This window comes from Melanerpes formicivorus, unplaced genomic scaffold, assembly GCF_026170545.1.
Source record: "Melanerpes formicivorus ecotype bairdi unplaced genomic scaffold, bMelFor1.0.p_v2 SCAF_12, whole genome shotgun sequence".
NCBI classification, from domain to species: domain Eukaryota; kingdom Metazoa; phylum Chordata; class Aves; order Piciformes; family Picidae; genus Melanerpes; species Melanerpes formicivorus.
The window spans coordinates 2,188,092-2,200,462 of NW_027142364.1; the positions used below are offsets into that span (position 1 = coordinate 2,188,092).

The 12,371-nt window shown below is 44.2% G+C and overlaps 1 protein-coding gene across 5 annotated transcripts in view; it reads right to left on the bottom strand.

Annotated features, from left to right (window-relative positions):
* GOLIM4 (golgi integral membrane protein 4) overlaps nucleotides 1–5,870 on the bottom strand; it is a 47,124-nt gene extending 41,254 nt beyond the window's left edge. For 3 of the 5 annotated variants that reach the window (XM_068144949.1, XM_068144952.1, XM_068144950.1), the window contains exon 1: nucleotides 5,120–5,869. In XM_068144949.1, coding sequence (XP_068001050.1) covers nucleotides 5,120–5,306 — 187 coding nt within the window. In that variant the 5' untranslated portion in view covers nucleotides 5,307–5,869. Of the gene's footprint in view, nucleotides 1–5,119 lie in introns of all 5 variants that reach the window. The other 2 variants (XM_068144948.1, XM_068144951.1) reach the window with 2 other exon arrangements.
* Nucleotides 5,871–12,371: the final 6,501 nt, after the last annotated feature.

The following is a 12,371-nucleotide window of genomic DNA, read 5'->3' on the forward strand; positions in this document are numbered from 1 at the left end:
TAGACTGTACTTCACCAAACCCAGCTTTGGTATCTGCATAGTGAGAATGCAAACAGACATAATAAATATGAATGACTAAAGTCACACAGACCCATGATCTAGCATTGTGATGCAATACAAAGTCTCTATACACAGAGCTGCCATAGATCTGATCAACTTCTAGCAGATCACCTCCAACCAAGGGCTTCAGTTTAGGACAAATGGCACAACGGGCACAGCAGAATTCTGTAGTTGTTTTATAGCTGGTGCTTTCTAGCACTGGATCAGACAGCTTTGAGGAAATCCACAGCTTGTCTACAGCTGGGCAAACTGAATCCTCAAGTTTAGACTCCCTGCTGAGTTTGCTCCCAAGATTATGTATGGCAGAAATCACCTGATGCTATCAGATATATTAAGACACTAAGAGGAAGAGCAGGAAAATTAAGGTGGTAAAAGGCACTAAATGTAGACTGCTATAAGGATTAGGAATTAAGAGAGATTAAACAGATTAAAATAGTACACAAGTTACTTAATACCCAGAGGATGAGAAGACAGAAGCAGTAAGGGATAGAGAGGCACTGATAGCCACATGCAATCTTGGAGCAAAGATATGATCAGGTTCATCTACAGCTGTCAGTGCATTTCTTTTCTAGCAACTGCAGTCTGTTCCTGTACGGCCAGTAGTTTTAGACTTTGTCTGACATAGCTTTGTAGGAAATGAAGAGTGTCAAGCTTTGTTTTTAGCACTTAGAGAAATACTAAATAAGATTATCTTCACGTTTCGAGCATATAATGCTCAGAGAATGAGATTTAAAAACAATCAGCTTACAAGGAAGATCAGCTTCTCTAGGAAAGACCTTGCAGATAACAATGACTTCAGGTTTTCCCAGCAGCCAGGAAATTTTGTGTCATCTCCAAATTTTGCCTTTGGTATTTCCTCTGCTGGTTACAAAAGCAGCCTTACTTTCTCCATGCCTTTCAGAACCTTGTTAAAGGGACAAAAAATACCAAAGTCTGACATTTCTGTGAGAAGTTTCAAATGCCAAATCTTCAGCACCATGAGCTGACTAAAAAGAGGTGATCTTAAGATCCCAGTCTTAAGGAATAAACTAGCTATTCCTATGTTCCCAAAGTCCACTGTCCTCCCTCCAAACTGCACCCTGATCTTATTTCAAGAGGCACAAATACTTCTCAGCAGAGTAGCTGAAGCTGCAAACACCACAGAAAGCAAACTCACTACAGCAACAGTCAAGAAGCAATCTTCTTCAGATCAGGTGCATGGGTTACATAATTTTGAGACCTCTTCCTGCACCATTTGTCAGTCATCCACATGTACTTTCTGCCTTCCTAGATTCTCCCCACACATACAGGAGATTCAGCCTGCATCACGTGCTGCGTTTGAACAAAACAGGGCAATGAAAAAGATACAAATCTAAGAGAGCTGGCTTCTCCAGGAAGAACTCAAACTGCTCACTCAGATGTAAAGAACGGGAAAGTACCCAAAAAAAGGTTCTTATTACCTCCAAGAGAAAACTGCGGAAATGGCAAAAGAACAGGGACAGTACAAAGTGACGGGAGACTGTACTCCGAGCTACATCTGAAGATCCCTCTGAAGATTTTTGGGTAGATAAAGGCATTCAAGTTCAAAAACTTGGACCTCATACATAAACCTAGGACTCGCTTTTAGAGTTTCACTGACTCAAATTTCACCTCAAAGCCTTAATAACATTACTCTGCGGACAATGAGGAAAGCAACTGTCTTTATAGGCACCAGCAGTCACAACAAAACCCAACCAACCCTCAGAAAACAGGTGATATTTCACTGGCATCCAACCATTGCAACCCATTCCTTTGGGTGTTTGCTTTTAATTTAAACCAGTAAAAGCCTAGTGATGAAATCACAGAACAGCCTAGGGTGGAAGGAACCTCTGAAGGTCATCCAGTCCAACCCCCTCTGCAGTCAGCAGGGGCATCCTCAACTAGATCAGGCTGCCCAGAGGCTCACTTTGAATATTTCTGGCAGTCCAGAGTTCACTTCTCTCCTCAGCTTGTAACAAGCTTTAAATTCTTATTTTATCACCCAGAAGAGAGTTGTAAACACTAAGAAATCAACCAGTGTTGATAGAGCCCCCTCTTTTTGTCCTGGCACTGCTGTGTCAGTGGCCTTGCCCTTTTAACTGGTTCCTGTTAGAAAGATTTCATAGTGCTCTCATCACACATCAGCCACCTAAGTTATCTCTAAACCAGTACAGAGAAATTGATAATGCTGCATGGTAAAGTTGTGCTGCTTTAGTAGTGATACATTTTATTGTTCTCACAAAAAAAATAAACTCAAAGAATAATCTCTTGTGATGTAAAGGAGAGCAAGGATGTAGCCTAGATACTCCTGGGAGTGTTTTTCTTTCACAACAAAACCATTATTGATTTACAATCCAGGCCACTTAAACATCAGAAGTTCAAAGTGCAGTCAGATAGTGCACCTGCAAACACAGGATTTTCTGTTGGCATTCTATGATGTTTAAAAGCCTCTGTTTAAAGAAAATTGCTTCCTGTTGCTCCATTGCAAAGACTTACATAGGAAAGGGTCAGAACTCGTTTTGGTTGCACATCACCAGTTAGCTTGGTGCTTGTGTATGTCCAAGTGAGCTGAGCAAAGGCACAGGCTCTGAATTCTCTGTGTTCTCCTCACTAACAAACTTACTGCGAAAAATCAAAATGATCATAGAATTGATAAGGTTGGAAGAGACCTCAAAGATCATGAAGTCCAACCTGTCACCCAGGACCTCAGGACTACTAAACCATGGCACCAAGTGTCACATCCAGTCCCCTCTTGAATACCTCCAGGGATGGTGACTCTACCACCTCCCTGGGTAGCCCAGTCCAATGGCTAACAACTCTCTTTGTAAAGAACTTTCTCCTCACCTCCAGCCTAAACTTCCCCTGGCACAGCTTGAGACTGTGTCCTCTTGTTCTGTTGCTGCTTGCCTGGGAGAAGTGACCAACCCCCACCTAGCTACAACCTCCCTTCAGGTAGTTGTAGAGAGCAATAAGGTCTCCCCTGAGCCTCCTATTCTCCAAGCTAAACAACCCCAGCTCCCTCAACCTCTCCTCATAGGGCTTGTGCTTGAGGCCTCTGCCCAGCCTCATTGCCCTTCTCTGGACACATTCAAGATAATACAGGGCAGCCCATGCCAGAAAGTCATTTGATGGTGTCATGGCCAGGGAAAGGCAGGGAAAACAAATTTATTTCTAGCTCACTAGGCCCAAATCCTCTGAAGTCCTTCAGCAGAGCTTGCATTTACACTTGCTGCTTCATCTCAGGGCTCTCAGCCTCACCCTTTAGGTATATTAGCTAGTGCCATAATATAGGAGAAATTAAACCACCACTTTTATCATTATATTAGTTTATCCTTGTTCTCTGTGACCTAATTATTAATAATTATTTTTTAAAACAAGGTTTACTGCTGCCATGCATAGACAAGTTATCTTGGTTCCATGCATTGGCCTTGCTCTCAGTACCATGGGAATTTATTGCACTAACAATCACATGTATGCATGGTTCCAGATTCTGGTCCATATTTTACATTTCTCATTGATACACTGAAACAAACAAGGCAATGCTTATATAAAATACAGCACTGTCACCTCACTCTAACTGCCTGCTACTTGCATAAACTTGCTTGGATGGATGATGGCTACTCAAAATACTGTTTTAGACATGGAAAGCTTAAACTAACAGTCCAGACCAAATAGATCTGAACAAGAGAATTTCTCCTCTGTGCTAGGACAAAGTTTGTTGCATGCTCCTCTTTGGTATAGCCAGAGCAGCAGGAAAAGCTAACTTGTTGAATTTTAGCTTGAGAACAAGATGTTTCTGTGTCCCCTTGAAATACTGTTGGCAAGTGTACAGACTAGCAAAAGTAGCCCTTTAGGCATCTGCCACATACCCATCTCCCAGCCAAACATTCACACCTTTTTCATGACTAAAATTAATGTTTCTGACAAATTTTTTCCATGGCATTACCTGGAAATGGCCTGAAATTGAAATACTATGTAATGATGGACTCTGATCATAGCTAGACATATTCAAGTAGCAAATCACTGTAAGAATCTAACAGCATAAGCCAAATTCTGCACTCTGCATAAAACCTGTATGCTTCTATATGTGCTTGAATGTCTGCCTGCACCATCAGAATGGTTAAAGATCACTCCCAAGAGCTGTCAAGAGCTGCTAGAGCAGCCCACTCTTAGTCTATAAAGTTTCAAGAAAGAAAACTCTAAAGAGTTTTGAAAGTTGGCTCTGGGTTTTGCAGATGCTGACCCAATAACCTTGCACTTGACAGTAAGTGCTGAGCTCTTGCACTTCCTAGAGCACTGATGCTTCACGTACCTTGCTGCTTTGCACCTGATTTCTGGACACGAAGATGAAAAGATGCTGATGCCTGACATCTACAAGTACAGGATGCCTGCATTTGGTACATCCATAAACCAAGATACATAAGGATCTCTATTTACATAGAATCATATGGCAGCTTTAAATCAAGAAATTCAAAGTTATTCCCAAAGAAAGTGAACAGCCTTATCTGAGCTTTACTTTCAAAGTATCCTTTAAAAAAATGCTTCATTAGAACGTTCCTCTTCTCCCTCCTGGAGCTATTTAAGGTTTCTGCTGCCCAGAAATTGCCACCTTGCATTTTTGCAGCTGAATGTTCTCTCAGCAGCATAAAATGAATACACTGCTAAGGCAACAGAGAAGCACACAAGAGTCCCAGAACTGGATGAGGTCTGTACAGTTAGATGAGTGGCAGGCAGCATGCCTGCCTTTTTTCCTTCATACCAGGAATTACAATGTGATGTGCAGTCCTTTGGGAATTAAAGTTACTCTGTGAAATACATGGGAATGAGGGGGAATGAGGGCTTCTCTGGAGTCCCTAACAAAACTCACACTAACTGCAGCAAGGCTAGGACCATATTCAGGGTTAGGCATCAAAACCCCATAGGCTAGAGGGAGATTAGGGGAAGAAGAGCATGAGAAGCAAAACTTTGTGAGAGATTGAACAGCTGGAGCCCAGACTGTCCCAGAGGAGATGGAAGGTATTGTGCAAGCCCTAGGAAAGAGGCTCCTGCCGAGGTTAAGTACCTTGTAACTGAGCTGAGAGGGACTCTTGGTGCTGCTGGTACTTGAGCGCCGTGGCCTCTGCCTTCCTCAGCTGGCCCTGCAGCTCGTAGTAGAGCATCGCTCCGTAGAGAAAGCCGAAGACCACAGTCAAGAGCAGGAGAGTCTGGAAAATCCGCTTCTGTTTTCGGGAGCACATCCCGTTGCCCATGTCCACGGCGGGGGGTACCGAGGGCCCCCGCCCCTCACGCCTTAGCAGCGGGCAGCTGGAGGTGGAGGACGACGAGGCGGCGACATCGGAGGCCCCAGGCCCGCGCCGGGAGGAGGAGGAGTAGAAGAGAGGAACGAAGGAGGGGAGGGACCGGCCGAGCGTCTCAGCCCCTGGGCACCGCCGCGGCCGCGACGTCCCGGGCAGCTTCCCCCTGCGTGAGGGCCCTGCGCGGCGGAGCGGAGCCGGACGGACTCTGCGAGGCGCGGGGCGGGCGGCCCAGCCGCATGCTGCGGCCGCGGGGCTGCCCGGACCCTCCGGCGGCGGCCGCCGCCCGCCTGTCCCGGGTCCCCGCGGCAGGGGCTTGCGGCGGAGCTGGGCTACGGCGGCCTGCGGGAGAGGAGCTGCGGGGCGGGGGCGGCTCCCTGCTCTTTAGCCCAGCCCCGCGGCGAGGACCAGCCCGGCCGGTGGCTCTGTCGCCGCCACCTGAGAGGAACAAAGGCAACTTCCCTGGCACCTCAATTACGTGTCACCTCCGCTCCACCGCGGCTCCCCGCCGCGGGATCCCCGAAGGAAGTCCCGCTCCGGGCGCGGCCTCATTGGGTCCAACCGCGGGTCTCTCCCCTCCCTTCGGGGCGGTAGCTCCTGAGCGCATTGGGCGTCCGCCGCGTCCGTCCGACCCGCCGGGCGCTTCGCTTCCCTCCGCCCGCCCCCTCTTCTCATCCCCGGTCCGGAACGGCCCGGCCCGACCCGACCCGGTGCGGGACATATTGCGAGCCTGGAGTGGCGGGGCGGGCTGCCTGTGCGAGCCGGCGCCTGTGTGCCCACCCGACTCCCTGTGAGGGAGAACGGAGTGTAAGGAGGGGGTGTGACAGAGCGGCTGTGGCACTGCCGGGAACAGCTGTCCAGTTCGGGGGTGATGAGACCTGTAGTGGTCGGAGGGTACCGGGCACCCTCAGCCACACCAGGCCTCTGAACGTGAGAGGTCCCGTGCTGAAAAGCAAAGTCCCAAAGAGCCTGGTGTAGCCATGCACCTGATTTATTTACTTTCTTCAGATTAATTTATTATAGGTTGTCGACTGTGTGTGGTTTTAGGTGCTGATGACACCCAAGGGATACGGAGCACCTTTTCCGTCTCCAAAAGCTGAGTTCAGGCTATTGGTGAACTTTTAACTCAGGTCCAAAGTATGCCTGTGCTAATGCAGTGCTCCCAGGCATCGCTGTCCTGTGTAAAAATGTGAGAGAGATCTTCGGGCATTTATCTTTAGTCAGCATGATGGCAGAGTGTGAACTCTCCATTGGTGCAGAAAAAAGAAAACAACAACCAGGACTGAAGCTAAAGTAGAAGTAATAGTAAGCAAAAACAACAATAAAAAAACCCCACAACCAAACAAAACGACAGACAAAACAAACACAACAGCAACAAAAACAACAACCAAAACCCCCAAACCAAACCAACAAAACACAACAAACCAAAGGAAAAACAAAATACACCCCCAAAGTTATTTCTTCTAAACAGAGTCCAGAATCATTTTGGCTGGAAAATACCTCTGAGATCATCAAGCCTAACCGTTGACCTAACACCACCGTGGCCATTAAACCAAGTTCTGAAGTACTATGTCTGTATGTTTTTTTGAACACCTCCAAGGACCTCACTGATCTGTGGATTTCACAGACATTATTCTGGCCTTAAAAGAAAAACTGCATCAAAATATGTTACTCAAATATTCTGCATGTACCAGTCATTAACAGCAGCCAGTACCCCAAGCATGAATGGCTTCTCTCTAAATGTATTTCAAATTTATATATGTGGTCTTTAATGGAATGCTTTGCTCTCCGTCTGAGGACCAAAAAACTCAAACCTTTGAGTTAGATACCCAAGAAGGAATTGCATTTGCTTTGAAATAGTAATATTTAATAAATGCATGCATAGTCATATTATTTTCCCTTTAAAAAGCTTCCTAAAATTCTTGAGTTCACATTTTAAAACTTCAGTTCAAACCCATAAGTGATTCAGGTGGACTGATTTTCATGCAGGTGTAGAGTATCTGTTTCTTTCACAAGGTAGTTCCAGCAGATTTCTTAGTATTGCCCAAACTCCATCTTCTCTTCCCCTCTCTGGCTCTTTCGGAGACGTTGTGTGCACTTTTGTGTTTCCAGGCTCCTCAGGCTGAGCTCAGTAAGTGGAATGAGACAATTCTTCAGTTCTAGACTGAGACCTTGAAATCCTTGAAGATAATTTATGCTCAAGTATTGCATCTATTCAATTTAATGGCTTGTGTTTCATAGAATCATAGAATCAACGGGGTTGGAAAAGACCTCAGAGATCATCAAGTCCAACCTGTTACCTAACTAAACCATGACTCCAAGTGCCACATCCAATCCTTTTTTGAACACCTCCAGGGACGGGGACTCCACCACCTCCCTGGCAGCACATTCCAATGGCCAATTACTCTTTCTGTGAAGAACTTTCTCCTCACCTCGAGCCTAAACTTCCCCTGGCACAGCTTGAGACTGTGTCCTCTTGTTCTGGACCAACCTCTATCTGTCTTCAGGTAGTTGTAGACACCAATAAGGTCTCCCTTGAGCCTCCTCTTCTCCAGGCTAAACAACCTCAGCTCCCTCAGCCTCTCCTCACAGGGCTTGTGCTCGAGACCTCTCAATTTCCACTTGTTGCTTAGATTACCTCCTTAAAACCAGTGTATGCCTTTAATCACTATGCACTGGAGAACAATTGGCCAGCCAGCACCTTAATCTGAATATGGTAGTCACTCTGGGTTATCATTTTGATGAAGAGACACCACAAATTTGAGAGGGCACTGAACTGACACCGTTCTTTAATACTTACTCAAAATATGTTTAATTAATTATCTTGTAAATATACTTTACTGCCTGGAGAAATGGGCAGTATCCTTGACAAATGCTGAGGAAAAAAAAGCAAATTAGTATCTCTTTTTGCTTAATCAAATATTTTTTTATACCCAGTAATAGCTGGTGATGAATCTGCTCTTCAGCTCATGTGAATTGTGATTCTCCATGAGCAAACCAATTAGAGTCCAAATGAGGAATTTATTGGGAGCAAGGGACTATTATGTGAAGCTATTAAGCAAATTTGAACTGGAAGTCCCAAAATAGAAAGTTTTGGACCTAAAAGAGACTGCAATATAGTAAAAAGCATTAAGTTGGTTGCTAGGAGAGGAATGTTGCTTTGAGTAATCACCGAGTAAGTTACTGATACAAGCAGAAAAGATGGGGGATAAGTGCTTGCTGAGCCCTGTTGTACCATGGGAAGCACTCTTGGAGGCTGCAAGAGGGAATTCATAGGCAGGCATTTATTCAGAAGAGTTTCTCATCTTTAGCTGAATTTCCTAAGCAAATGAGGTTTGTGCAATCAAACTGTCAGTTTGTGCCATGTAAGTACAGGCAGTTGGCCAACGCATTGGCCAGTTTCAGACAGGTTGAACCAAGCTGTAGAAATGTTGAGCAAAATAAAGTTCCTGTAAAGTTTAGAGAAATTAGAGGAGCAATAATATAAAGCATAACCCCATGTGTTCCCTGACAGAGGGAAAAGCTACTGATGTGCCCAGACTTAGCCTTCTTCTTCTTGATGTCATTATTTTGTATTTTCTTTCATTTCCCCCCGCCCTGTCGGTTTTACTAAGCTTGATTCTGTGATTATTTTGTAGCCAGGGTTAGGAGTTTCTAATAAAAGTGATCACTGAACACCTTAGAGTTTTTTCAAAGGGATCCAAAAATAGATCATGCATCAGGTCTTTTATTGTCTTTTAAATCCTTCCAATTGATGGATCAGGGATCCAAAGTGATGGGAGTGCACAGTGAATTTCATCCCATGCAAGTCACGGCTCATTCATTTGATTGCCAGAAGTGAAGGAATGGCCTGGCAAGGCAGACGTTTTCACCTCTCCAGCTACAAAGTGCCTTCCAGCTGCAGATGTTTAGGCAAGAATGACCTTTTTGTCCAGTGACTGAAGCTTACCAACATGTGCAAAGATTGTTTTAATGCTTGCTGTCCTTTGTTAGTGGTCAGAAACTGAAGGAATAAAAAAGTTGAAGAGGTGGGAAAATTGAATTTCTCCTTGCCTGAGGTCATAGTTTGTGACATTAGGGGAAGTCAGGCTTTTTATAGCTGACCTGTCTGCTGCCTGAATCTTGAGAGCCAGCTTAAGTAATCAGTTGAACTCTGTTTGCTGATGTCCTGATTTGAGGTGAGGACAGGGAAGGCTGTGTTTAAATATAGATAGTGCTGTCCCACTTAATATTCTAAATAAAAAAAAAACCCAAACACCAAAACACCCCAAACATAAAGTATCCTACCCTGGACATTCAAAGTTAACTCAGCTTTGATTTTGGGTACCTCAATTCTGGCTGTAGGAAAGTAAACAATGACTGACTTGTAACTCATGGATGCATGTAAAGATATGTTTTTCTGAATCACTCAGCATTGGTGGTAAGAATGGGGCTAAAACACTGATATGAAAGTTCTTTGTAGATACATAGGATAATTTAAACAGCATTCCATACTGAGGTGAGGAAATGTTGTTACTAGTAGGGCTGAGTAAGGAGGCTACACTCTGACTTCAAGTATCTTGTACCTGGTGCTTCCTGACTTAAACTGTCCTGACATTTTACTGGCTCCAAAACATTATCCTTTGTAAATAATTAATGCAGGTAAGCAGATGCATTAAAATGTGCAGCTGTTTTAAAAGGGCTGGGGAATAATGGAGCTACATGTGTCACAGATCTACACTGCGTTTGCTACCACATGTAACACACAGGATGTGCTTGGAACTGCCATACATTATGTCATTGCCATACATTATGTCGTTGCCATAAAGTCACTACAGATGAACTTCAAGGTGCAGGACTCCAGTGTGTCCAATGCTGTAGCCACAGGAGTTGCCTTTCAAGGTAGAACATCTAAGAGCTCTGGAATCTGACCAACCTTCTGCTGCAATCCCCAGAAAGAAACTCCTCACACTATTACACACTCCATTGTTCCTACCATGACAGCTACCCTAAAACCTGATAGTAAACACTTAAATATCAGGATCCCAAATCATTTATATACCATGTTAAGTCATTAATTTACTTCAAACAATGATCAGAAGACCCATCTTGTAAGAAAGCTGCAGTTAGAACCCCTTGTGTTCCTGAGGGCTGGTGTTTTACATCATCATCACCATCATCATCATCATTATTAATAATAATAATGTTGTTTATGTGCTAATGATAGTCTTAGTTTAGAGCAAGACAGATGCTCTTTTACATCTTCCAAAAGGGGTAAAAGAAAATGCTCACACAAAGGATTGCATAGAAAAGGAAAGTTTAAATGGAAATGCCATCCATAACTACAAAAACCAGTACAAAGCATATAGAAATGCACAAAATCCATAGTCTGGGTTTAACACAGACTCATTAAGCCAAAACTTCATGCAAACCTCCCTTTAAACTAGATCAACAAAACCATGCCTTCATGTCCCCGCCCCACTGATGCCTCTCTACTCCTCATACCACACCATTGTGATGCAGCTAAAATTTTGCTTGGCAGCTCCAGATCCAGATAAGGCCACTCCAGGCCTAATTGGCAGCATTGGCAAGCCTGTGCATCCTTCTGGGAGGAGAGATGGAGGAAAAAGGGAAGAAAATTGACTCTGCAGTCAGTTTTATAGGGATACAGGACTTATGGGAATAATATACCCTTTCTGGTCCACCTTGTAGACACTCTGGGCCTCCTGGAGGTCTGTAGCTTTGTGGTTCCTAAAGGCACCTAGCCCCAAAACCATCACAATGATAATATGAATACTTTTATGATTAAGGGGCTGGATATCATAGTATAGTATCATAGTATCATAGTATCAGAGCCTTTAGGCACTTAACCAACAGTATGTTGTTTGAATAGAGTGGAAATGCTCCGAGACAGGGATCTGTGTGTGCTCTACTTCTGCGTGTTCTGTTGATACTACAGATCATTCTGAACCACTAAGCGAAGTGCAAACAGCAACAAGGCTCAGTCTGCCCCATGCAGGTGGATGTGTTTTGTAGTATCAGTGACTACACCTGAAAGGCATGGGGCTGTGCCTGCTCTGAGTGAGAGCAGGGCAAAAGTCTAACTCCTTGGAGTTAGACTTGCACCATGCCAATGTGACAGTGGCTTGGACACAGGGACCTGATGGTTTTCCATGCAGTAGCAGTGTTGGGGATATTCAGTGTCCCAGCTGGAGAATTCTGCGAGGGAAGTGGGCTTCCCCTTGTTACTGTTTGAAAAGAGAGCAGTTGCATTCCATGTCTTATGAGGTAGAGGAAAATATTGAGACTTGGGAATGCTGACTGCAGACATTGTTATTTTCTGCTGCATAGAATAATCCCCAGTGATTACACTTTCCTGGTGCATTTCCCATTGTGCTGTCCGGACTGGAGACCATGGCAGATGGAGAAGTAAATAGGTCAGTGAATTCTGAATTGTTCCATCCCCTGCTTTTTCCAGTCTTGTCTGTTTCCCCCCCCCCCCCAATCTTTTGGTTTTCCAGCACTTGAATAAAAGCCAGGGTGTGATATCCTACAGCTGTAAAACTGTCTGGCCTTCCAGAAAAGTGAAATCCCTTCTTCGTAACTGTTTCTATTATCATTGCACTGTGAGATAAGGTAAATTTCCTTGACTGGTGTAAATTTCATTGATGTTGATAGCTGTGTGATATCAGGCAGGTATCAAATCTTTGTGACTTTTAAAGGATCTGAAATGGAGGCTTTGAAGCAGAGTTTGGAAAGAACTGTTTACTAGTTCATTCAAGGAGAGAAAACAAGCACTCAAGAATTTAGGTATAAAATCTGAAGAAATGTAGATAAGAACTTTAAATGAGATTAAAATTACCTCAGGACTTTCACAGACATAATCACATTAATTTTCATCTTCATGGGGCTTCCGTCTTTGTCAGTGGTATTATCATGGCCTACCAGGCTCAGAACTAGAAACTGTTTTCCCAGTCAATTCCAGGGTCATCCCTGGATTGTAGTTGTATTTTAATTTCAGTTATTTACTTCTAGTAAATA